This window comes from Coturnix japonica, chromosome 5, assembly GCF_001577835.2.
Source record: "Coturnix japonica isolate 7356 chromosome 5, Coturnix japonica 2.1, whole genome shotgun sequence".
NCBI classification, from domain to species: Eukaryota; Metazoa; Chordata; class Aves; order Galliformes; family Phasianidae; genus Coturnix; species Coturnix japonica.
In genome coordinates, this window is record NC_029520.1 from 37,167,092 (window position 1) to 37,194,350 (window position 27,259).

The 27,259-nt window shown below is 36.5% G+C and overlaps 1 protein-coding gene across 2 annotated transcripts; it reads right to left on the bottom strand.

The window, feature by feature from the left end:
- SEL1L (SEL1L adaptor subunit of ERAD E3 ubiquitin ligase) lies at positions 1-27,259 on the bottom strand. 2 transcript variants are annotated; one of them, XM_015865121.1, is made up of 21 exons: positions 27,056-27,259; positions 21,170-21,207; positions 20,562-20,784; positions 19,599-19,766; positions 18,873-18,978; positions 17,415-17,577; positions 16,402-16,455; positions 16,200-16,259; positions 15,841-15,922; positions 15,394-15,548; positions 14,618-14,674; positions 13,610-13,678; positions 12,432-12,509; positions 11,662-11,724; positions 10,361-10,448; positions 9,952-10,100; positions 9,214-9,379; positions 8,424-8,495; positions 7,232-7,404; positions 5,323-5,451; positions 1-3,975 (listed from the first exon to the last, which is right to left on the bottom strand). In XM_015865121.1, the coding sequence occupies exons 1-21, from the start codon at positions 27,126-27,128 to the stop codon at positions 3,769-3,771; spliced, it is 2,373 nt and encodes a 790-aa protein (XP_015720607.1). In that variant the 5' UTR covers positions 27,129-27,259; the 3' UTR covers positions 1-3,768. The 2 variants fall into 2 exon arrangements, with proteins under 2 accessions (XP_015720607.1, XP_015720606.1); XM_015865120.1 differs by having other exon boundaries at positions 8,424-8,498.

Consider the following 27,259-nt stretch of genomic DNA (forward strand, 5'->3'; position numbering starts at 1 on the left):
AACACTGAAGGTAACCACACAAGTGGTATCTTTATTTCACAAGATTAAAGATACAGTACAAAATGAATCTGTACATCTTTCTATTAACAGAATTTGTTTACACAATTATATTACATTTGACCAGCCTTTATACTGATTTTAAATACAAAATAAATTTACAAAAGTCCTACAAGACTCTTTAAAGAACTGCAGCCGATAAAAACAAAGGACTATTTGAGGGGGGAATCCTATTTGCTGTAAGCATTTGCAGTAGTTCTCAAACCAAACTAAGTTTTTGTTTATTTTATTTTAATATTTTCTGAAACAAAAATAAAGTCTCAGTTTATTGTTGCCTATCTAAAAATAAAGCAACTTGCAAAGGTGACTGCGACCCCCCGTAATATAATCCTTATAGGCCAGAACTAGCATAAAGTAGGTGGAAACTAGATAATGCATAGTCTTAAAAGTCCTTTCACAACCCACAATTTAATGCTCTTCTCCAAGAAGAATAGTTGATAGTTCTTCATTTATTTATTTATATTTTTACTTTTAAGTTTAATAAGAGCAGCTGATGTTTCATGGAAGATGACTAGAAAGTAAAGTTTGCTTCAGGAGTCTCACTGGGATATTTATATCAAAGGCCTTACCTGTACTTAGGTTCTCCTACAACAGACATACAAAGCAAGGAAAATGATTTTGATAGATTAAGCCCTGGGGCAAATCTCAAAGGGGAAAAACTAGAATTTTAGTTTCCTCAACAGTTTCATGCTATTTTCAGACTGCAAGAACAGCTGATGTGTTTAATTAACAGCGCAGGTGTAGAAAAGTATTTTCCACAACTTTCCACTGTTTTCTTGCATACACAACTCCCACTAACAGTAGTTGCTGCTCTTTATAGTTGTTATTCCCCCTGCAGGGAGAAAAGAGCAGGTGTCTGGGAAGGTCAAATAGGCATGCTCTGGCCTAAGTAACTACAAAGAATACAGCTTTTCCATTCAAAGAACACTTCAGATAAGTAAAAACACTTCTCTTAATTAAAATTAAGTATCCCTTCGAAAATAGTTCTTCATACAAGCTATAGGACAATCTATTACCAAAAGGGAAGAACACTTCACTGCAAACAACTGAGCAATCCAATTCCTTTAGGAAAAAAGCAGTTTGATAAACCAAGCACACAAGAAACATATTGCTAGTACGAGTTAAATGTATCTCTCTCAAAATGCAAGTTTCAGAGTAGAGTAGCAAGGGATTGTCACAGAAGCTGAAGTGATGTTGTATGATAAATGGTTCAGAAAATGTATTCATTTCTTTAATCCCTGAGTTAACTTGCTATTACTCATGGTAAGTACCTTTTTACTACTACCACTTCACTCAAATGAATGTCATCTGAAAAAAGTTAGTGGTAGCAATTTGGTAGAAAGTTGGGGGGAAAAAAAGAAAAGCAAAAAGACTTCCTTATTGCTTCTTCAAAAAGCAGTTCTTTAAAAATGGAATAATTCAGCCATTTTCTTCAGATGATTTCTTAGTTTGTAAAAACACATCAGTTCAGTGAAACGCTAGCTGTAAGACTGTCACATAGCAACAATGATGAGAGAGTCTCATGCAGAGCTTTTAGAATTTAGTTCTAGCAGATAAAAACAACAAAAACACTTTAATAAAGCAGTAACAAAATTATTAAATATCCTAAGAGACCAATGAATCAGTGATAGTTAACTGGAAAACATTTTCCATATAATCTTTAATTTATTCATGCTGAGCTAGAAAAGAACTATTAGGTGACAGAGGCAAAAAATACTTCAGAGGAAGGGCTCAGAAGTCACAGGTACCTTAGAAATGCAACTGGTGAGTGTTGTACATTCCAGACTCTTCATTTCAGTTCAATACTGTTCCAACTGATAATGATGATAAAAACTGAAACAAACATTCCTCTATCACATGCTGCAACCTTCCATCAAATGACAATGATGGATTTGCCCCCACATAACTAGAAGAAGCATCCTGAAGTACTGAGAAGCTCTACCTATATTTTAATACTAAGTCATCCATGACGGTTCAGTCCACAGAACAGCATATTTCCCTCTCTCCCAAACTACAGATATAGTATGCAAGGATTGCATTTAAGTATATAAACATATCAAAGTCTATTGATAGGTTGCTGCCAATGCACTGAAGTGTATGAAAGGAAGCAGACTTTGAATGAAGCACCCCTTTGAATGAAGCAGACTTTGTCAGAGAGAAGCTAAAGCCTTGTTATTTGTATTTCGTTCTGCTTTAAAACAGCATATTCAGAGGTTTTAGCTTGCACTTGCCAAGAGCACAAACATCTGTATTTGTTACATCTAAGATACTGTTTCCCAACCTCATACCCTGAAATTGTAGTTCAATGACAAACTGTCACTAACTTCTTGCAGTCTAAAAACATATACCCACAGGTCATACATACTCTCTACACTCAGAAAAAGGCCTTCACACTAACTTGGTAGTATCAAGAGTCAATAACATTAGCTGTCTTCAGATTTTGTTACAGGGGATCCTCAAGTAGCACATCTACTCAGAAACATTATTCTAACTTTCTCATGTATGTCAGGTACAAAAAGGGTAGGCCACAGCTACGATTTAACACAGGATTTTTTAAATCAGGTAACTAAACTTGTAGCATCACCAGCTTCAGTCCACACCTTTCTGTAAAAAACATGTGTCTTTGGGGCCCCTACATTTTTTTTTTTTTGTTGTTGCAGATACATTAAACAGATGCATATAAGATACTCATTTCACCTGTGAGAGAGAGATCATCTTGCAGTGCAGATATATCATTCAAAATTAAACAAGGTTTCCTCTACTTAAAACCAAAAAGTTGCAGGCTAACTCAAGAGTTTTCTGTCTGTTCTTTTTTCAGTGTCCACACTAATACTGGTGCTTTCTGCAACGTAAATAGACTCAGACACTCTGTGACAGCAAGGTTACATTACTTAGAGACACTACCAACTTCTCCTTACATCGCTAAGGACTGCAAGTTAAGATTCTCCAAAAAACTTTTAAGAAGGATGTGAGATCTGGACATTGCCGGCATAGTTTTCAACTAATTAGCTTTACAAACCCTATCCATTCCAACTCTCCTTCCTGGGCTACATACTATTGACAACTGTCTACTTTATGGGTAATGAGGGAAAAACACTCAAAACAAAGCATATACGCAGTGACATGTTTGCTGTCTTAGCTTTACAGGTCTATAAATAATCCAGATTAAACCATTCAAGACAGCATAAGAGACTAAAGTGTAAGAAATAAATCAAATAAGGATTGCATAAATACTTTGGGTGCAGATCAGAATATGAATTCATGGAGATTCAGCTGTTTTGAACTTCAAATACAGTTCAGCTTCTTGGACTGAAATTGGCCATAAACTCATTTTTATAGGGCAGCTGCTATCAGGCAGGCAAAAAAAAAAACATCTTCTAATGCTAGCCTTCTCTCCCTTAGATGAAAAGGACTCTGAATAAAGAGGAACTAGATACAGCAGGCAACATTTTCTGTAGTAGCACACTTCTGTGTTTCCAGGAAAAAAAGCCATAGTGTTATTCCATTGGCACTGAAATAACATTCAAATCAGTTTCAGAAGAATTTTCTTATCCCTGAAAAAAGGCATCATTCTAAGCAGCTTTCATATTTTATTCCTTATAAACTTCTTTGTGCCTCTTTCATGGAAGGGACCATTAATCTGAAGTCATAAATCACAATGAAAGTTGTTCTTTTTGGAAAAATCCAGTTCTTTTACTGAGGCTCTTGTTGCTATTGTGGTGGTTGATGCTCTGGAGGTGGTGGTTCTTGTTGAGGCACAGCTGGTCGTAGTCCTGCTGGTCTGGGAATTGCCTGATGTTGCCTTTGTCTATAAGCTATAATTGTTCCCAGAAGCAAGGTGATGATGGTCATAAGGTAAAGGTCCCACTCAGGCCCCAGCAGCTGGTCCATATCAATATGTGAGAACACTTCCCTTAACTAAGAAAGAAGTCCATATTATCATGTCAGAGAACAAGAATAGGAAGGTACTTTAATTTTATATTTGACTTCTAATATTTTTAACATACAAACTACTGAAATTTAAGGACTGCTACTCTTCACTCTGTTATTTCTGAGAATGAAAAATAATAATTAACATGACATCCTCAATTTCCAGGAGTTAAATGACAATAAAAGCAAGAAGGAGCTTTCTGCAGAAGGAGCTATTCTAAAGACACAGTTTCTGATACAGAGCTTTGTGGTTTTCACACCCACAACAAGTAGAAATAATTTAAATTGTTATGTAACCTGTTCTTACATTAGTTGTCTTGAAGAAAGGGGGGCAAATACTACATACAAAGAGGAGATGAACTCATCAGTCCAGCCAAACAGGGAAGCATCCACAGACTACCATGAACAATGGGACATCAAGTTCAAGTAACACTATGTGATATGATACTGATATTGATGTAGATAACTTACAGGGAAGCTGTTGGCCAAAATATTGCACTGTTAGTTTTGTGAACTACTTTTGTATCTGACTATAATTTGCATAAGCTGTTGCCAACACAACCATGTTTTCCTACAGTGACACTGCTTGCACTACAATAATTTCTAATAAATCCATTGACAGTAAATCTAAAACTCTGAATACCAGTGTTCTGCATAGCAGCTTCTGTGAACACTGATTTTAAAAGCTCAATTGATTTTAATAGTTTCAATCGTTCACTCTTGAAAATTTCAGAGTATTAATTTCCATCAGTCTTACCCAAACTGCCTGAAGTCAAATTTGCTTTAAGAGGAAATAGCTTTCCTACCATTTGAATTTATCAAGTAATCCAAAAGGCAGTAAGATGTCAGAATACTAAAGAATCACCTAAATTCCAAGTATTTTTTTCAGTTCCATCAAGCAGAAACTCTGTACGATAACTAAGCTGCCAAATATAAGCAAACACTATGACAGTGTAATTGTTACAACTGAATACGAACAGGGCTAATAGCATAAGAATTAGGGCTACAAAGAAACATTTCTTCATTTCTTTTCTCCTAAGCAGTCATTGCAACACCTTGTCAATTTTAACACCAGATGCTTGGCTAGGAGCATCCGAATAGGTTTGGGATATTCTCTTCAAGAAAAGAAGAGCACTGAAAGGCACTGTCTAAGCTCATCCCAGTTTCCCACAGTTGAACAGATAAGTGAGAACTGCAGCTTCTATGATGTTAAAAGACAAAGCAAAAAAAGAAACATTTACTTTAAGGCTCACATGAGATCTCTGCTCAAATAAGATAACTGTTCTTTTAAAACAAGAAGAAAGATGTTTACTAGTTTATCTTGATTCTACTTACATTGATTTCTCGAATATACTGCACAGCGTATATCACTCCAAGCTTGCAAAGAGCTAGGAAGACTGGAACCTGGGCATCTGGGCTCGCTTCAGCAGCCATATCATAGAATCGTTTTGCAAGATGAATATCCTACAATTAAAAAGGTACAAAACTCACTTCCAAAGAACTCAAGTAGTTACCAGAAAGATCTAGATCTTTTTCTATAAGAAAAAATATGCTGACTCTTGAAAATGTTTTCTTCTTGATTTAGTTGAACAAAAACCATTCTAGTAAAACCCTCTCCTTTGTTTTCTGAGGGATGGTCATCTCTGAATACACAATTAAGCAAAAGTTACATCCAAGGATAAAGCTGGAATCGATGCTGGAATTGAAATAAGAAAACAGAAGCCATGTAGGTGTACATAGCAACAATTCCTCCCAGCTATAGTACAGCATACCTCCTGCAGAATGCCTGTGCCTTCTAACCATTTCTGAACGCATTCCCAAATTAGATTCTACTTTTTATTGTAAACCAACATGCATTAGCGAGCAGTGTGGCAAAAGCATGAACACCAACAGCCAATTTTATCAAAGCTTAAAATAGCATTCTCTACTGAGAGAGTTGGAACAAGGTGATTGTAGCATGAACAGAGACACATAGCTAAATACCTTAGCTCCCCCTCAGCTGCTTTCTACTCGTTAATAAAAAAGCTTAGCTTTATGATATACCTGGAAAAAAAATTTTCAGTGTACCTATGAACTCCAGAACAATTCAAGTACACTTCAAGCCTGGGAAGTCTGTCTGAATTTTCTTGTTTCCTTGTACTTCTACAGTACAAAGGAAATAAGCATACAAAGGATCCTAATTGTGTATTATTTTTATTTCTAATTAGAAAGTAATTTGTTGTATTTATACATTCTTCACTCTAGCTGGATCAATGAGAAAGAACTGCAAACACTCAAGTGTCTGAATACAAGTAAAGCACTAAAGTCATGCCAAATCCTAGAAAGCACCATGAATAAATCTATTTTTAACAGCATTGATTTCTCTCAAATTGAGTTTTGATTCTGACATGCAGACCCAAATTGGACAATATATTGCTATTCATTTTTTCACACACACACACACACATATATATATATATATATATATATATATATATATATATATATATATATATGAAGTTTCTGAAGGGGTTTAATTTGATCTAGAATGAATCTGAGAACTATCCATACAGAGCAAATATGATACAGAATCCTATCTGCAAGAAATACTATTTAATCAGTAAGTGAATGGTGAATAAAGCATAAGTTGTTTGGAAGAAATAACATATTTATTCAGGACTATATTGAATCAACAATGACCTAAACTGAAGTTGTGCAGGATGCCCTATTAGATCATTTTCCCCAGCTCTGAATTGATTGCAATCTTAGCAGTATGAACATAGGTAGAGAGAAGTATACAGCACTTCATTCACCAGTGGAAATTCCCAATTTGTTAGATATTGCAATGGTAAAAGTCAATATAGGACCCATCCACAGGCCTCCAGTGAAAGAACAGACTTCAATGGCAGACAACATACGCTAACATCATGACTTCAGTTGACAGTTATTGAAGAGACATTCAAAATTCAGTAGTTTCCACTCTAGGAAAGGAAAGCAAATTAATTCTCCCCTCAAAATTCAGTCTTTTTTAGACTGTTCTAAACCAATCTTGTTCCAGTCTTTTTTTTGTCAACCCTAAACTCCATCTCTCTACATACAGAAGCATGAAATAGATCTACTTCTGTAATTGCTAAGGGAGACTGTATTGCAGCATGCAAATTCCTGCTAATTGGCTACATTGTGGACAAAATCTAGTATGATTAGGGATTTTAATATTAGTAAATGTACTGTAATGAATCTGCCTATGAGGTTACATCTCGCTCACCTGCTTGATCCCCAATCCCTTCTCATGCATGTAGCCCAGATTAAACATAGCCTGGGCACTGTGCTGTTGCTCTGATGCCAGTCGATAGTGAATAAATGCTGTTTCATAATCAACTTCAGTACCAAATCCATAGAAATGGTAATCTCCAAGTTTAATTCTTGCAACTGTATATCCTACAATGCAAAACAAAAAAAGAACATAAAAGAGAAAACATTTAGTTGAAGTAAGCCTTAAAATTTCATATGAAGCTTCACTATGGTCTTCATACATATATGGTTTCTCTTTTTTGCCTCTCACAGACTTTTTTCTTTAAAAAAAGGAATAGTTGGGTTTAGACAATCCAAGCCAAACTGACTTCTGTTTTCTAGGATGCACTTCTCCCAGTAATCCTACCAACATTTCTATTACTGGTACAAATTGAAAAGCTACGTAATCTCCATATTCACTTAAGTAAAAAAGCTTTTCATTTGTTTTATGGTCATTAAGGACTACAGAATTGTTTTTAAAACATAGACAATGAAAACTTAAGTCTCTGATCATCACTTAGTAACTGAATATTTCTAGTACAAGAGTACATAGTCTAAGTATTTTCAGACAAAATCTTAGACTTCATTTAAATGATACCTTACTAATTAAGTTGATAGACCATCACTTATGTAGATGAACCTGTGCGAAGGTTAGAGAACTCACACTGATATATATGATTACTAAATTTAGATCTGTGTATTTTACTATAGGATAACAGGTACTAGAATTTAAACTCTACTTGGTAGAACAATAAGGCTTCATTCTTGATCACTTGGTTTTTCCTGCTTTCAATGAGAAACTACATTTCTTATAAATGATGACAAGTACCAAAATCCTCAGGCGTATTTTGTACCTACATTTAAAAGTGGATCAACTAAAGTATTGAAGTAAATATGTATTTCTTATGATGTTAAATACTACCATATCCTACTTTTACTTTAAAGGACTTGAGAATGCTTCCTGATTGCAGGCATACTGCAATAACTTTATGGCTTCCAGTGGAATAAAGAACAGCCACAAGCACATGTGGAATATAACTAACGTTGAACAAAACATAAGCTCTTCTCCCCTTACATGCTTCATAAAGAAAAAACAGAAGGGAATCAGACATCAGTGGCTCATCTAAGAAAATAAATATAACCAGAATCATAGAGTAGAAACGTACCTTGAGAAGCTGCTCTATTCCAGTGAAGCAATGCTCGAGGATATGTTTCATTTTCTCCTACTATGCTAGCTTCTTCTAGAGAAGAAATTTAATTTAGTTAAGTGGGAACCTGGTACGCACACAAATAAGATAGCTGTCCTCAAATGCTTATATGCATTAAAGGATTTAAAATATAAGTGTGCTATTGCCCAAACACAATCCAGCAGATCTGAAATCAGTAAGAAATACTTACATTTTTACACTTTTTTCTACATCTCTGTCCACATTAGTTATGAACAAACCATGCGGTTTTACATCAAAAGCTTCAATTTTGTTTTTCCATTTATAGCATGAATATGGTTTCAGACATACTACCTTACAGTTAAAGACTTTCAGTATGAAGTGTATATAACAGGTTTACATGAATCTCTAGTTGAGATGTAGATTTATGGATATAGCAATAATTGGAATTTTAACTGAGGGAAAGATGCTAGGTCACAGACACAACTAATACATAAGCTAAAGCTGATGCAGCAATGGTAAAGATAAGTAACTAAAGCCCCATTGAAAAACAATCACTATCCTCTTAAATCCCAGAACTCAAATTTTAAGTGTTTTCTAACTTGAATGTTAGAAAGTTATAGAGGTGAAAAGGCTGTCAGTTTTCCAGTGTGAAGAGAAAGAAACAAAAGTTCCTCTGAAGTGCTAACTGAACAAGATAGTGAATGCTCTTCAAGCATTCTGAAGTTCTACTAACAGGACTATTGCAGGTCAACTCAAAAAACCTTTGAGTACAAGCTGGAGTCCTTACTTTGATCAAGTATGAAAGCAGCATTGCTTTGTGCAACTTCATAGCCTTGTTCTGCCAAAAGAAGATACTGAACAACAGCAGAATTTGAATCGCCATCTTTATAGCTGTTGTATGCGGTCATAAGTCTTTCAGACCAGCGTCCTCGTTCACAAACATTCTTAAACAACTGCAGAGGAACAGAGAAGAGAGAGAAGACTGAGGAACTTCAGAAATTTGTATTTTGCAGGAGGTAAATCTCATACATTCAAATACTTGTTAAAAGCATTTGCATTTCAAAGTAAAATCTCAATCGATAAGTTCACTCCTTAAGACAGCCTTACTTTAAGATACAGATTATATAGATTCCTCAGTAAATACACACCAGCATTCAGATGCTTACTCAGAAATATACGGAACAAGAGCTTTCAAAAAATGTTCAGTTTCTGAGCTGAAATTGTACACTTGAAACTGTCTAAATGAAAAAATCAGTACTTAAATACTGATGTTTGCTTTGTATTATGTTCATCTGATTTTCTTCAAAGCTAAGAAAACTGTCACACCAGAGCAACACAAAAGTTAAAGGTTTTTCCTCATGAGATACAAAGCAGTTCAATAATTGAACACTTCCTTATGAAAGCCTTGGCTCCACAGTCACCAATGGATTTTAACTACAATATATCTTATGTAAGCTGACATGGTTATATCCAATCATTTGCAAGTTAACGTTATTTGACTTGCATTATAAATGGACAACCTTACCTCAACAGCAGTATGGCAAGAACGCATCACTCCAGTGCCAGTAGCATGCATCTGAGCCAGATTATAAAAAGCCAGAATATGGCCACCCTGGGAGGCCAAATTAAAATATTTCAAAGCTTGTTTATAGTCTCTCTTGACTCCAATACCATCTAAAAGAAATATTAAGTCAATGCTATTCATTCCTCATAACAGGCAAAAGTTGTATGAAATACAGTACATAATCTCTAAAAACATTACAGAATGGTTTTATGAAAATGTGAGAGGAAAAAGACAAATAGGACAAAATACAAATGCAGTCCAGTAACACTGCAGTATACATACAGTATATCCACACCTTTAATGCCACCTAGTGAACAGATATTGAAAAGACAGTTGTTTATACCCAGCAAACCATTTAGGTGCCACTTACTGTAATACATGGAACCCAGCTGAAGTTGTCCATCAACCCACCCCTGTTCTGCAGCCTTCTGGAAATACTTCAGAGCTAGCTCATAGTTCTGCAGGAAGATTGGGTCCAGTCATTAGAGTCTTGCAATATAGCACAATTTAAATAGAGAATGTGTGTCAAATGAAATAATTAAAGGCTTAAGATATAAAAATAAGCCATAAAAGATATGTTCTGACTGACAATTGAACAGGTTGCCAAGGGAGACTGTGGTGTCTCCCTCCTTGGAGATATTTGAAAGATGGCTGGTTGTAGATGGTCCCCAGAAACTTGCTCTAGAAAGCCCTACTGCAGCACATATAGCTTACAGAATCGCATAGAATGACTTAAGTTGGAAGGAACCTCTAGAGGTCAAATGAAAGCTGGCATACACACAACATTGCCACAAAGTTATAGCACAGAGGATGCCTTGTGCTGTTTAAAAAGCAAGCAACTTGTTTCCTCAACTTGGAAAAATTCAACTTTTTTGAATATTTATTTATTTAACTAAAAATAAAACATTTAACAGAAAAAGAGACCTGTGCATTGTAAATGCAATGAGGCCAATGAACTAATTATAAGTCTCAAAGTGTTCCTCCAGTCTCACAGGAAACAAAATTGGGGGCATTTAAGGCTTCCTTCGCTTCACAAGAAAAATAAAGCTAAGCTTAAAACTCCAGCTAAAATTTCACTTTGCCCCACTTTTCTAACTGTTCTGTCAATATTTTCAAACTTGTTAAAAGGAACTCAGAACATGTTTAATGGTTGTTGTCCCCTCAGTGAATTACTATTATTTTTATATTACAAGTTTCTCCATGAAGTTCTCAGAGCAAAATAATCCTTCACAAGTTAGGGTTCTACAGTACTTCTCTGCAGAGAAAGAGCTCGTAAAAAACAAGAAATTATAAAATCAGCACAACCAGCTATGACTAGCATAATGCTATGCTGGGATGATAATAGCAGGGTAGCAAAGTCTTTGGCTACAGCAAATGAGAACAAACCCAAATGCAGCAGCCACAGATGGAGAAGTGAAAGACAAGAGTTCTGGAAGGCCTCAGGTAGGCAGGGATCTCTAGCAAGAGATATCCTCCCCTCCACTGACAATCCTTAAATGAGGTCTGCAAAGGGGTGGGTTCTGGCTCCACCCTTTCCAATCACTGAGGTGCACTGCTTGCACCTGAGTTCCCCTGGGTTGGCACTGCTTTCCCACAAAGTGCTCAATCACTGATTCAGGATGGGACTTGATACTTCCACTACAACTAGAAAGATGGCCATCAAAAACTTACCACTGGAACACCTCTTCCATAGAGGTAAGCCATTCCTAATCCGCTCTGTCCAACTGGATTACCCTGAAGCAAACAAACAAATAAATATCTTGTCAAGCAAATCAAGCCTACAGCTAAATCTTAAATTTTGCACATTTTTAGCAACACAAGAACAAGTAGTGCTGAAATAGGTAAAAACATGCAAAACAAATAACTATTGCTTAATAGATTGAGGAAGAAAATAGCATATCTGGGAAATTTTATTCAATAGCAACATAGGTGTTTAACAAGGAAAAAAAAAACTTTTAATGTTAGAATCTACAGGGCACTCTCAAAATGTTGCACAAGATGTATAACACTCACCCATAGGAAACTAGAGCATTAATAACCTATTCACCTTTAGTTTTTACAAGTTTGAAGCATTTTGAATGCTGGAGAAACACCCAAAACAAATAGGAAAGCTCTAAGAATCTGTCTCAAATTGAGGCAGACTGCTGGTCATTCTGCATTAATCACCAGCATTGCTACAGAAGCATGTAGAACTCTTCTATTCCTTCAGTATTAGGGCAGGTAACAGGGCACGCCAGAAACCTTTAGTTAATTTAGCAAAATTATCGAGTCAAGAGGACCAGGATAGTCTCCAGTATCATTAACATTCAGGATTTACTTAAACTGTAGGACACAAGTAGCAGTACACATACTTCAGTGTGCAAAAAGGCATTTGTAGTATTTCTGAGCTATTCAACTTTTACAGTACAGATGCTACATTTCTAGTAAGCAGATAATCTTACCATATCAGCAGCTTTCTTGAAATACTGAAGAGCTGTTTCATTATTCTGAGGTACAACATCACTTCCTTCTGAGTACATCTGAAAGAAAAAAATCATTACTGATGACTACTCAAGTTAATTTTCTGTGGAGATCATGAAGCACTGTAGCATTAGACAATTCTATTTATTTTATTATGAAATAAAGAACTTCTACCAAAGCAGAATATGGGCATCTATACTATAACTTCAGATTCAGAGGGTTTAGATTCCAATGAAAAATTAACTGCCCATGAAGTTAAAAGGTTTGAGTACTAATATCCTTCACTTCTGAACCAGTGTGGAGTAACACAAGCAAAAAAAGTCCTCTGAGATCAGTGGAAATAAAGCTATACTAGTATGTAAAATACTGCCTGAAAGCAATAATTGTTGCTAGGCCCTCTTCCTAGCCTAATTTATTTCAAGCATGTATTAGATAAGTGTTCAAACAGCCCAGAAAGCAGAAGACTGAAATCTCTTGTGTTAGGTGCCTTGATTAGAACACTATGTTTTTTTTTGTTTTTTTTCATAATTGTGTAATCTTCACTGCAGTGAGAACCTCAAGAAGGTAAGCCAGAGCCACTGTGTACTGCTGCCTAACCTTAGAAGATACTAATGAGAAGTAATAACGATTTAGTTCCTCACACAGGGTAAATGTAGCTAGCAATCTAGATCTCAGGCAAGTGACCTAAATACCTTTCTAAGGAGAAAGGCATTCATACCATGAATAGCAGTTTGTCAGTCCAATTTAAATTTAAGAAGAAAATAAGTCTCAGAAAAGGTTAATTCTGCATACAGATTCAGGCCTTGATACTGAGTAGATGCAGAACTACCAGCAACTCAGTCAGATGCCTCAGATTCCTATAAGAACTTTATTTTTCCTTCCTGGAACAAACACTTGTTACATCACAGTTAACTATCTAGATGCCCATTTTCTATATTTTAAGGTCTAGTTCAAGCAATACTCACTAAAAACAAACCTTCAAAAAGTGAAAGGGGAAACAGAAGACAGACTAGACATAGTAGACTGCTACTCTCAATTTAAAACACTAGCAAAGCTAAAGCTTGCAGTGTTCCAGTTTGAGACTACTTGAAATCAGGAGGTAGGAAATATTATTCTACTGAAATAGTCAATTGACATATTTTTGAGTGTTCATATTTACCTTTCCTAGAAAGGCCATGGCATGTGAGTTGCCAGCATTAGCTGCTTGATTGAAGTACTCAAATGCGCGCTGTAGAGAGGAAAACAAGTGTTTTAGTTACCTTGACATATGATCTGAGTACCTTTTCTTGCAAACTATAGCACAAGTGCAATTGTCAAGCTTACAGGCTCTTCTGGGCACAAGGCTTATCAATCCCACCTTACTTACGGGAGTTCTCTATATAAAATCTCAATACTGAGCAGCAATCCTGCTCAGTGTATTCCAAAAGGTAGAGAAACAAAACTAGCTCCTAAACATGAGCTATACAGGTCAATCTTGCTTCTTTACTGTATCTCCAAATTGTGTTCGGAAGACAGGAAGTTCTGGAATTTTCTACTTCAGTTTTATACAAAGCTTGAATATATTCATTCTGACCACTGAATATATTCTTTAAACCCTGAATAGATGAGTCCTTTTTAAGGTACTTTTTTAAAGGTACCTTTAAGGTGGTTGCTGTTATATCATTTCTGGCCAGTAGCAGAGTCTGAAATAATCCTGAGGACAGCACATTCAGATCTCTAGTTTTTCAGTATATATTCTCAGAGTTTAGCTGTTTTAATTTCTATGAGCAATAGCCAGGCTAGTTTACATCAGCAGAAGTTTCACTTTCTAAATGGATTTATTAACTGCAGTACTTTAGTCCCATTGTTTTGGCTATTTAAGTGCACTACCCCTGAAATTCATGTGAGTCAGAATATCACTACTAACGTGTACATAATCCATCATGAAGATCCTACTGCATATGCAGAAACTCAGCCAGTTTCAGATAATGCTTAGTGGAAAAACTCATCTTTGTATTTTTACATTTTAAGACTAGTACAAAGCTAACTGTATTAATCACAAAATTAAGTTTTACTGAACTAAATACCTTACGGTACTTAAGAGTTCTGCTTTATTGTGGTCTTTGCTAACCATTTCCACCCCACCTCTATAACTGTAATACACATTAGAGTTGCACAGAAAGGCTACCTGATGATTTTGCTCTACTCCTCTTCCTCCATGTAAGTGCAATTGTCCAAGACCAACCTAAAGATAAAGTGTACAAAACAAATAAATCACTTTTCCTTACAAAATTTACTTTCTTCAAAACACAGATTACACAGACAAGGACAGAATACAAAGACGCTTATGTCTAAACTGCTTCAATAACTACAGTACAGTCCTATTTCCTCCACATTATGCTAAGATGAAATGGAAAATTATCCTAGAATAATAACTAAGCGATTGTCCTATATAAAAAAATACATTCTGTACATTTCAGTTCTATCCAATTCCTAACTCAGGGCTAACAGTTAAATTGTGACAGTTGGCCTGCAGTGTCCTCTCCTCAATCTGTATTACACATAGAAGAGGTCCAGCTGGCAGCATGCAAAAGAAAAGCAGTAAGAAACTGAGGTTCTCTCACAAGGCCAGTTCTTTTAATCAAGACTTCTTCCCCCACAACATCTAAAACTACGCTACTCTTACACTACTCCGATTAGTTACCAGTGAACTCCAATGTCATCTTTTCTAAGATATGGAAGCAATAATATTTTGGATTTATTTTTCCCCCACAGGAATTTGCTTTTCTCTAAGTCCTATCTTAAGCATGCTAAAATATAAGCCCCCTTCTCATAAAAGATAGCCAGTAAATGTCAATCAACCTGATTGCTGAGAAATAGAGATATTAGACCTTTAGCTTTCTAAAACTCTTCATATAATTTCTCAAAACCCCTGCAAATCATCAAATGATCGGAAGTTTTTACCTGTGCTTGCACATCTCCTTTCTCCGCTACAAACTGGTAATACTGAATCAAGTCTTCTTCCAGCATTCCACTTGCCATTCCTGGATTTTCTACTTCATCTGCTAAGCGAATCCGCTGAACCACTGTTCCACCAGTCAATGAAATATCACTAGCAACTAGAAAACAGATTTGAAAATGCAGCTTTTCTCAGTACAAAAACTATACCACAACTTTAAATAACAATTAGAGATCCAGTTTTATACAGAGAGAATAAATTACTGACACACTGCTTAAGAATTAAATTCATTTCTATAAAATTGAGGTTAAAAAAAACCCTTATGATTCAGAACCAAACTGATAACTTAGAACAAGGAATTATATTTTTACACTTCTAGTGCTGACAAGAGGAGACATTTTAGGTATTTCTGAATTGTTCAGAAATATTAGTCTAGTAACAAACACTTTTACCATGATTCGCTACAAGTCGATAGTGAGTGAGAGCAGATTCACAGCTTTGTAGGACTCCTATCCCAGCCCAGTAACGGTAACCCTAAAAGGAAAACAAAAAGATGGCACTTATTTGACAACTTACTACCTGCCAGGTTACAAACATTTTTCCCAATACTTCAGCAAGTGTTGACAATGCAACAAGCTAAAAGGTCATAAGACCACTCCAAAAACATGATAAGCAACTGACTCATACCATTCAAAAGGCCAAACGTATTCAATAAACAGAAGGTATTACTCAAGGACAAGCTTACAGGTGAAAATCTAAACGTCTTTCCACTTGCTTGAATACAGAAACTTGACTGGGAAATTTTACTTACCAAGATCATATGGGCTATCAGATTTCCTCCTAAAGCTCCAAAAGTGTAGTAGACCAGGGCCTTAATAAAAAAGATAGAAATATCACTGGTTATATTTTATCTCCCTCCAAGATAAAGAGAGAACACAGAGAATATATATATATATATATATATATATATATATATATATATATATATATATATATATATATATAAACATTACCTTAGCTTGACTAGAATTGACTCCTAGACCAGATGCATATAGAAATCCAAGAGCCTAGAAATAAAATGAAGTTAGTCAGCAAATTCTTTGGAAATTGCAGGATTACATATTTCTGGAATACATAATTATAAAGGAATCATACAACAACTCAAAGCTGAAAAGAATATGCTATTCTCTACCTTCAATTGGTATTTCCTCTATCCAGGCCCCTCCTTTCTTATTTTACAATATCTAGTTCCTAAGTTGTTCAGTTGTTTAAGAAGCCACCATAAACACATCTCACCAGAATTCAGCCTAACATAACAAAAGGTCAAAATTGCTGCATCCACATATGGCACACAGATACAATATCAGTTAGAGTAAAAAGAACTGTTTATCTACATTTTTCCAGGTTACTTTTATCCTTTATGTTTAGGTAAAGTACTACTGTATCTACTCTAACACCTGTTACAGATCTATGACTCAGTGGAGAAACTAGTAGCATAGAAGATACAGTACATAAACTATTCTAGGCAATTCTCAAAGCACGGAAAAACAATGCAGATGGTATTGAATTCTAAACTGATGAAAGTTCTGATCATTACTGAGACACCTCTAGAAAAAAATACTCTTACTTTCTAAGGTATATCAGAGCTTTAACACTAAATAGGGAACATGGATTTTAAAATCCAAGAATCAAGAGAAACTGGTCTACTCCAAAGAAGCTGATACTTCTGAAACAGAGAACGAAATAAGTATATGCAAATGCTGATGCACTCAAATTGACAATAGCCACATTTCACAAGGTAATGAACAATTACCACAATCATTTCAGTTGAAAAGGCTGCCAACATAAAAGCAGCACTGTGTCTACTATCTTTCTTTCATCTAGGTAACAGATGAGATTCATCGTTTTCATCTTATTCTAGATGAAAGAATAATCTATAAAACCCATTTTAAAACAAGTACAATCTATAAATCTAAATGATTAATAAACCTATAGAAACTTTTGTGGAATTCAATAAAATACATACCATTTGTCCTTTAGGAGAACCTTCTTCTGTTAGTTTTTCAAATAGCTCTTTAGAGGACTGTATGTTCTGCTTCAAGTAATCCCCAAACAACAATGCATAAGACACTTTCTCCATTGCCTTAGTATGATTCATGTCAGCTGCCTTCAGAAAATATTGATATGCTCTTAAAAGAAAACAATTTTAGTCACCACAAAGCAAAACAGATTCCATTCTTAAACCTATAAAATTCACATATTTGTATGAGCAATTTTAGGTAATGTACTGGATATCTACAAGGACCACTTCTCTAACAACCTCAGAGAATATAACAGAGTAAAAGAAGCCTGAAAACTTACTTTGGATTCTTTGATTTTATGAGTACAAAATTATTCAGATGAAAACACCGAATACAGTCCAAGACAACTGCACACATGACTAGTTAAGTAACAAAGCGGTTACACTAACCGTGACAAAGTTCTCTGGAAACTTCTGTTTCTATTCCAGGCTCTGAACTTAATGAAATTCTCCCAAGAAATTTCACAGCAATTTCAAGAACAGTAACTTCAAACAGCATAACCCAATACGTAATATAACTCAGCTCAATTTGTCATGGGCTTCTGACAAAATACCAAGATTGAAGCACATCTAACACTTTATCGTCTAGTAAAGCATAAGATGTTCAAGAGAGCTGAGAGTGTTTTTAAATCTGATACTATTTAATCAAATGCTAAGATACTCTCTCTCCTTATCTTTGCTAAGGTGTGATGGACAACCTCTAGCTGCGGTTCATCTTTCTAAGTTAGTAATATGCTCTCTTACCTCCATCAAGAAATTTAATGTGGTAATCATGCTCACATAATGTAGGTACCCTGAAGCCATCACTTCTTGATGAAGTTGTCAAAACAAGTATCAGGCAGTTCCAAATTATCTTAGCTATTATTACAGTAAACTGAAAACTACTTCACCAACAATTATATTGAAGGGCAGAAAGAACAGAACACATTTCTTCCTATTCCTTCTTTTGTTTCTTCTACAAACATTATTTTATCTCACAAAAAGCTTTAATAATTTGTGAATAAGATTAATATTTCCCTGCAGACTGAAGAGAGCAGGACAAGAAATACTCTTCTTTACCAATCTAGTATTTGAAATTGAATGAAAATCATGCCATAAGAAACATTTGAAAAATTATCTAATAAGAGTGACATATCAACTACTTGTATCACACTCTGAACTCCTTTTGGGCAGGACTCACATTCAGACTGCAGCTAGAAAACTGCAGCACTATACTGAATTAAGTCAACACTTTGTAGACAGACTCCTCAGAAATGATTTATTTTCAGTACCACCACTGCCTAACGCATTGCAAAGTCCCATTAAGCAGGAAAGCACCAGAATGTCTAATTTATGTTATTTCATTGTTAAGCCAAACTGATCAGCTACACAGTCATCTTGTGGGGATGAAGAGTGCAGACTTACTCTTTCTTCTGAGCCTTTTTAGTGCTTTCATTAAGGATTTTCATTCCAGTCTGATAAATATCCTCAGCTTCTTGCATCTGCCTTCTCTTAGCAGATTGCTCTTCAGCTTTTAAAAGCAAAACAAATAACCGAAAACATTAAGATCTCCAATTACACACCTTAAAATTGTTCTCTCAAAATTTCTATTTGTTTTAAGGGTAAAGACAGCTGAAAGAATGTTTCTGAAGACCAATAAACAACCCCGAGTAATTACTGGGTAAAGGAGGTGTTGAGCATCTTTGAAGATAACTTCTCATGCAATCCCTCTCATGAGTTTACTGTTAAAGAATTCCTTTAATTGCTCCAAAGCAAGCTGTGCATCGAAGAAAGATTTTACCTTTAGAACGATATTTTCTAGAAAAAGCTTGCCTGCATACAATCAGCAAGTACAATGGGGAACACTTTCAAATCTCTATGCTTCTACAGCCTCAGAAAGTGAGTTTCATAGGTTCTCCCACTACAAGATTTCTCAAATGCTTCAAAAACTGCATTCACACTATAATTCCTCCTCACCCCTCCCAGTATTTCCCATCAAAAAAAGCTTTGCCTTTCTCATTTCTTACATGAGATGACCATTAATACATAATCAGGATCTCTAGACCTTGTAGTAAGGAGCATAAGGAGATTTGAAAACAATGAATTAAGAAATCATTATTTGAACAAAAATAAAGACACCAGCTTGCTTACTTTCACAGAAGCCCCACTTTTGATCTTTCTTGTAATCGTAGGTTGTTGCACACCAAAGCCTGCCATCTTCCCTCCCATCTGCAGTACACTCTGCATACTCCTTCTCCATAAACAAAAAGGGGAAGTGGCAAGGTTCACCATCTGCAGTGCCTCCAATAGCTGTCAAAACTGAAAATACACACCCAGAAATAACTTCAATTTATAGAATAAAGAGAAGCAGCTGTCTATCACAACACAGAAGAGCATTCCTATGTATTAACTTCTGTGAAGTTAAAATTACATTTAATAAAACTTTCAATCAAAGATACAATCTTACAAAGCCTATAAAACAGTTACTTTCCCCAAATAACTCAAAAATATTAATCTTATTTTCTACTATGGAAAGGAACAGCAGGTATCCTATTTTTTAATTTCACAGCAAATGCATTTAGAATATACAACTTTAAGGAAAGACTTTTATGAAAACACTGAGTGCACAGTTTTCAGTAAATACTTACACTGAAAACCATTTTCACTTCACCAGTTTAAGGTGTACTCAAAATTACTTTTGGGAGTGCTATTTTTCATGCACTCACTAGCCTATCAAAGGTTAGCAATTCCACTACTGCACCATTTTTAAGTAATGTCAATCCTCTTTGAAGACTATGAACCATCTTTTTTTGAACAAGAAATTATTTCAGTCTGCCTTTTATGAAGTTCTGTTTCAGCACACTGAATTCAGCAGCTGGCTTCAGCTTCATTTGAAGACATCTGCAAAGACCTGCAATTGATAATGCCAACTATACTCTATATTTTAAAGGTAAAGTTTCTAGCTCTTGTGGCTAGAGAGAATGTTTCTGTGTTTTTTTCCTCCTCTCTAGAGGCTACACTAGCAAGGTCAAGAGATCACACTACTTTATTTTTATTTATAGGAAAAAAATCCCCAGAAGTAGATCACTTGTTTATAACCTTGCAAGCAGTTACCTGGACTCTGTATTTCTGCATCTTCCAAATCCTTATTTAATAGATCAGACATGTCTAGAGAGTTCAACTCTTCCAGAGAATTCTCTTTTTCTTCCTCTTGACTGTGAAGGTTCTCTTCATCCTCAGGCTGCGAGTCTGACTTCCCTGATTCAAGGAAAATCTGACCTGCTACCACTCGAGTTCCTGTAGAATGGTCCTTTACCTGGTCCTCTGCAGGTAAAGCCTGAAAGAAAGCAGGCACATAATTCAGATTAGAAACCAAAGAAAAGAAGCTGGGAAAAAAAATAAATAATCAATATTAGAAGATATGGTGTCATAGTTTTTATCTGGGTTCAAATTACTATAGTACATTTATGGAGAAGTAGCAGAAACAAATAAACAAAATGAGCTAACTATTAACTCTCACTGACTCCCTCCTAGTTCCATGAAAAGAATACTCTTCAAGATACAGAACATTAATTCTTTCATCACACAGGAATAGTCAATGAAACAGTGAGAACTACAGAACTCTTGAAAACAATAACTGAATCATAGTTCTGAATTTCAAACCTTTGTTCTTACTCCACAAGAAAAAAACAAACAACAGAAATGACTAAAACTTTTCTCACCTCTGACTCCAATGTTTCATCTTGATTTCCTTCTTCATCTGTAAAAGAGGTTGCAAGTCAGTTCAAATGTTCTCCATAATGTTTTGTTTTTTTAAGAACAGCTAAAGGTTTGTTTTGATTTAGTCATATCTTACCATTGTTCTGAAATACTCTTATGTATAAAGTTGAGTAATGCAAACAATACACTTCAAGATAGATCTTGTCAACAAGCGTTGTCAGGAGGAATAAAAACATCTCACATCTTTAAAATTACGCATATACAACTGTATTCAATATTAGAAAAGCTACAGGATTGATTACTACTGTAACTCAAAGTAATCCTCTACATTAACATGTAGTCCAAATTCTTCCAGTTCAGCTAAACTGCTTTAAAAAGTACACAGAAAGTGAAAATAAGTCAAGTAATCAAAGGGTTTTAGTCACCATATCAGCTTTAGTATAAACAGCTTCAAGATTAACCAGAAAGTGATATTAGCACCAATATTTAAACATTAATTTGCGTAGAAGAATGATAAATCCTTGTGCCTGACCAGCAAATTCAAACGTCAGGCACAAATTTATCTTCAGAACTGTGAGAAATGACTAGAGCTTTAAGATATCATTTAAGAGCTGTAACCTTTGTTTAACTGTCATCTTTCTCACTTGAATGGGCTATTATAGGCTAACTGGTTAGAAAGATGGGAAAGAGAAGCAGAAGACAGAAAGGTCATTAGGCAGAGATCCACCAAAAAGCAAAAGGAATGGAGATGAAAACAAGGGAGCAGATCATCCCAAAAGCTTGTTTGTTATGACAGTTTTATTACTGTTTTTCAGAGCTGTGTAACTGTTTCAAAGGGCTACTTATTGTACCTCAGACAACTTTACTTGCACTACCATTCATCTCAATCAAAAGCCTCAAATTATTGCAGCTTAAATGCAACTCTTACCAGATCTGACAATGTTAGCAGCACCTGACACCAAGTCATTTAGGGGAAATGAAAGAAAACTCTATAGGTTTCCCTCCCTCCAGTATAGAATTCAAATAAAAAGCTTAAAACCTAAGCAAACATGCCACTAACTCCTACTATATATAAGAATTCCACCCCACACCCAAGATTCCAGGGTTTGCAATGCTATCTGAGCACAACCAACACAAGCTAGAGCTCATTAAGCATTTGCTCTTCATCCTGGAGAGTAAATCACCCTGTTTCATTTCTATTGCATCACTGTCATTCTCTCCAATGGAGCCAGCTTTGTTACTGAAAACCTCTGCCTGAATAATTGGTTCCCAGATCAGTTTAAAGCAGCGAGTCTAGTTTAACTGTTTGTGGCTCTTGGTAAAGCAGATGAGGTTGCAGAGATTACTGATTACGTGACTAGAGATAACTTACATTAATGTTAATTGTAGAGGACTGATGACTAATATGTAGACAGAGGTGTCTACTTCCAAGAAGCAGGTGAAAAAACTTCTGACAGCATTAGTGGCAGATCACAACTTGACCTAAGAACAGCTTATTAGTCAAGGTTCAATTCCTGAATAAAGTCACAGTCAATAAGTTTGTGCACCTGCTTCAGAGATTAAAGCTGATAGTTTCATTTGTTTTTCCACATGCAAATCCTAAAGAAAAGGTAACAGACTTTTTTTTAACACAGAGTCTGCTATTGAGGGCTCCTACCTCTATAAACAGCTTCTGAAAAAAAACAAACCCAAAAACTTGAAAATGAATCCTACTATTTTTTTAAATAATTAGAAAACTATTACGTACTGAAAGAGTAGGCAAAAAGATTCGTGCCTAAAAGAGGCAGCTGGTGAAATTCACAAGCTTCTTACAAACCCTGCAGTACTATGGACACAGCTGGATGTTCTCATACCCAGCCAGGATTCAGGACAGCTAAGCATCTGCTTCAATTATCTACTACTTCATATATAGTTAAGATCAGCTTTAAATAAATGTATTTATTATTCTTCAAGTAGAAAAACCTGTGTTCAGTTAGCTTATTTAAATACAGCAGGAGTATCCCAGCTGTAACGCTAGATGAGTTTTGTGATAATTACCATTTCCAGGACAGTAGTAGGGAGTGAGGGGTAGGAATAGTTGGAATCAGGTGGTGCAGTTCAGATAAGAACATTAAGTTGAAAAAGCCCAGCAGTTCCAATGTTTTGCTGTACTAAAAAACAAATTAACTATAAAGCTAAAGAGCTGCTGCTACCAGACAACTAATGTTATTTGTTTTGACATTAGAACGCTTGTACATCTTTGGGAAATAAAGCAAAATTCAGGATCTGGAAGCTGTAGACAATCAGAGTTCTGACAAACAGGGTGACGGAGCCCAGGGAGGTGGTGAAGATAGTAGGGAACCTGTTTTGGCAGGGGGGTTGGCCTCAATGATCTCTAGAGGTCCCTTCCAACCCCTACAATTCTGTGGTTCTGTGATTCTAACTGATCACTGACAGTTGGTTCCCTTACAGTTTTTGCTACTATTTTCAAGTTTCAAACACTATCACAACAAAGTGGCAGGTGAGATTTAGTATGCTCTATACTTTGTACACAGTGGGGGTGCAAGGCACGTCTTTGTGGTGCAGGAAGAAAATATTTCTTAGACCCTTAATATAGCAAAAAATAAGATAGCATTTACTTAATCTTTGTCATCTTTTTTTTTTTTTTTTCTATTTTGTGTACATAATGTATTAACAGAAGGATGTACAGGTATATTTATCTAAGTTAAACACTCAGCACAGATATCCTTCTTAATAAATACAATCAACAGAAGTTTAATGACTGTTGTTCTGGAGATCACCTGTGGCATTTTACTTCATCCAGCATTCTTTTTGTGTCAGTAACTAGTCAGATGATGAAACAGCATGCAAGCCTTGTTTATCTCAACTTTGCAGGAACAAAGGAAACCTTACAATAAAATTACCCGTGACTGCTCCCTATCAAATTTGGACCTGCTGGAACATATCCAGAGAAAGGCCACAAAAATGATCCAAGGGATGGAATGTCACTTCTAGGAGGATGGGCTGAACGAGCTGGGGCTGTTCAGCCTGGAGAAGAGAAGGTCTCTTCAGCAAGGTCTGTTATGATATTATGATAGCGGCAAGGGGAAATGGTTTCAAGTGAGAAAACGGGAAATTAAACAAAAAGGGTAGTAAAGCACAAGAACAGGATGCCCTGAGAGGTGGTAGATGCTCAATCCTTGGAGATATTCAAGTTCAGACTGGATGGGGGACTCTGAGCCACTGTGTCCCAAGGAGATATCCCTGGGGGAGCTGGACTAGATGACCTCTAAAGATCCCTTCAGACTAAAAAAAAAAAAAAAACAACAAAAAAAAACATAAAATGTAATTCTATAAGAAACTTTCAACTGTTGAATTCAGAAAAGAAATGGTTACCAGAGCCAGTTTAACACTTGCTATTCCTATTTCACAAACCTCAACTTGCAATGAAGTAAGCAAAATCCTTAAGCAGCATCTCTATTCTGCAAGACTAGTTTCAAATTATCCCTTCAAATTACCTAAGTAAATTGTTCCCAGTTACAATCTTCATATTGCCCTCATTATAGGGTGACTGCAAGATAAAAATAAAGGCCAACTCTCATACTGAATACAAATCTTATTTCCAGCCTCCCTATAATTGCTGCTAGCTGTTCACAGCCACTCTGTAGAAACTCTCATAAGGCAACAATCTTAGGAATGTATTCTAGTTAGGAAAAAAACAAAAACAAAACACACAAATAAAACAACCTCAAGAGGGTCAAGAAAAGCCATTAAACTCTGACTTTTATGAGAACAAATACAAACACACTTGTACTCATCTATCCTACCAGTTAATAAAACAATAGCAGTACAGAAAAAGCTCTGCAAGAATCACTTCCTCTCTTCAGGCAGAGCAAAGGAACTTTAATCCCATGAGCAAGGGAAAATATCTAGAATCAATTAATATCTGCAATTAGAAACAAGTAAGATTATTTTCCCCCTAACCCTCTTAATAAAACAGAAGCAGCAAAAGGCCATGGCAGCTACAAGCAGCAGCTGATTACCATCTATCACCTGAACAGAAGTGGCTACCATTTTCACCTGCCTTTGCCCATGCCCCATAGATGCTTTAGTATTCTTCCCCCAGACCCAATCTCAAATTTCTTTATAAGTTGTACTAACATTATGTATTTAATTATGTGGCACCCCTTTCTCTAGATGAGTTTTCTCTCAAGAAATCTTCAGGAAATTGCTTTGACCACACTATGAGTTCAGTTAGGATATAAATACACAGCTAATTGGCTGACTAAGAAAAAATCACTATTAAAAGTACCTTCCAGAGTTCAGAATTAACAGCTGAACCACTTTATTTAAACTTAAAATCCCTCCCTTTAATATACTCTGGTTCCAGGAAACAGTTTCCTGACATCAGGGAATGATCAAGTATTTACAGAAGCATTTAACAGAGTAGGTAGGCATGTAACCTCACTGTTACAGCAGGAAAGTAAAACACCCATGAAGTGATTATGACTTCTTTTTCCTCCAGAAAAAAGAGTAAGTAGGAACAAGACAGGTTGTTGTTTTTTTCCTCCCCCCTGTTGTAACCTAGTATCCTTTCCTAAATAAATCAAGATATGATCGAATAATTTTATGTCACAAGAGTAATTTAAGTTTGGCAATAGCACGCAAACTATCAAGTACTGTCCCATGTTTCATCCTGGGCCTATTAGTTATATTAGTCCAATTGACTCTAAATATACAATCTTTTTTGAGGTTGATTTAAGCTATGAGAACCTCATATTCACAAACTAAGCTATAGGATGGCAGAAAAGTGGTCCAGTCAGAAGACCTGCATTCTGCATCCATTAAATAGCCCTTAATTTTGACAGAACTTTCACATACACAACAGACAGTTCACTTAATATGAATTATCTTAACTCAGCTTTATCTTTCACACCAGTGAGAGTACAGCATTCATATTGTCTTGGTACATCTCCTCTCTAGCTTCATAGTCCTTGCGTATGCCTTTTCCATGCCATGGGAAGTGCTGAGCTGGCTTATAACATTATGCATTAAGAACTATAACTACAATTGACATTTGGTCTGAGTTTGACAGTGGAACTTAAGTTTAAACTCCTACAACACATATGAAAATAAAACTCAGACTAATGAACTTACCTCTAGAGAAGAGGTTAAGTTACCTTTCTTGAGATATCAGTTGGAAAGCACACCCTCAGTAGCACTAGATAAAGCTGTACATTCAAGGTGCTCTCATGGACTTTAAAGACTATATAAATACAGGCATTGCACATTTCTTCTCCTTCACTCCTTCGGTGCCAAGAAGTGAGTGGGAGACAGGAACTTATGAAGGGAAGTAAATCAACAACAAACACAAAACACACGAACACAAGCAGCTACACAACAGGAACAGCAAAAGGTATTACAGTGAGGTAGCGTAGGCTCCTAGAACACTGTGTTTTATTCGTGGGAGAAAGTTCACCTGGTAACACCAACATCATCGCTATCAGAATATCGGCTAACAGCTCCATATTAGGAAGAAAAAAGCATTTTGCGTTAAAACAAAATACACCCAGTTGCACCAAACACGCTACTGGAACGAACCAGACCAAGGGCGGCACTAACTCTGCAGCCCCTGAGGGACCCCAGAGGACCAGTACCGCCGGTAAAGGCCTACCCCAGCCCGGCCCAGCTACACCCCGTGACCAAACAGCTGCCATGAGCCCAGTTCCCACCCCACCTGCTGAGGCCGAAGCAGCCACCATAATAACCCCCAAGGGCTCCCAGCTCCATTCCGGGAGCCCACCCGGCAACCCCAACGCGTTTCCCAGCAGCAGGGCCCTGAGAACGAGGACCGTACGGAGCCGAACCCAACCCAGCCTGTCGCAGAGGAACAGCAGCCCCACACTCACCGGCCACTGCCAGCCCAGCGGCCCGAAGAACCGCGACGCACAGCAGCAGCGCCAGACGCGCCCGCCGCCCCATCCCACCGGCCTCCGCTGCGTCGCCGCCGCCGGACCCCGAGCCCGGCTCTTTCGCCCCGCCCACCGCTCCGGCCCCCACCAATCAGCTTTCAGTATTAACGAGCTAAAGCCGACCGCTGGGCGCAACGCACG

Bases quoted from the DNA above. Each gene is read 5' to 3' on its own strand.
- SEL1L (XM_015865120.1), bottom strand. From the start codon at position 27,128: ATGGGGCGGCGGGCGCGTCTGGCGCTGCTGCTGTGCGTCGCGGTTCTT. The intron at 20,785-21,169 runs GTGAGAAAAGTT...GCTTTCTTTCAG, and splicing joins ATGAAACATTGGAGTCAGAG to GCTTTACCTGCAGAGGACCA. The intron at 16,260-16,401 runs GTAATGTTTATA...TTTTTTATTAAG, and splicing joins TCAATTCTAGTCAAGCTAAG to GCCCTGGTCTACTACACTTT.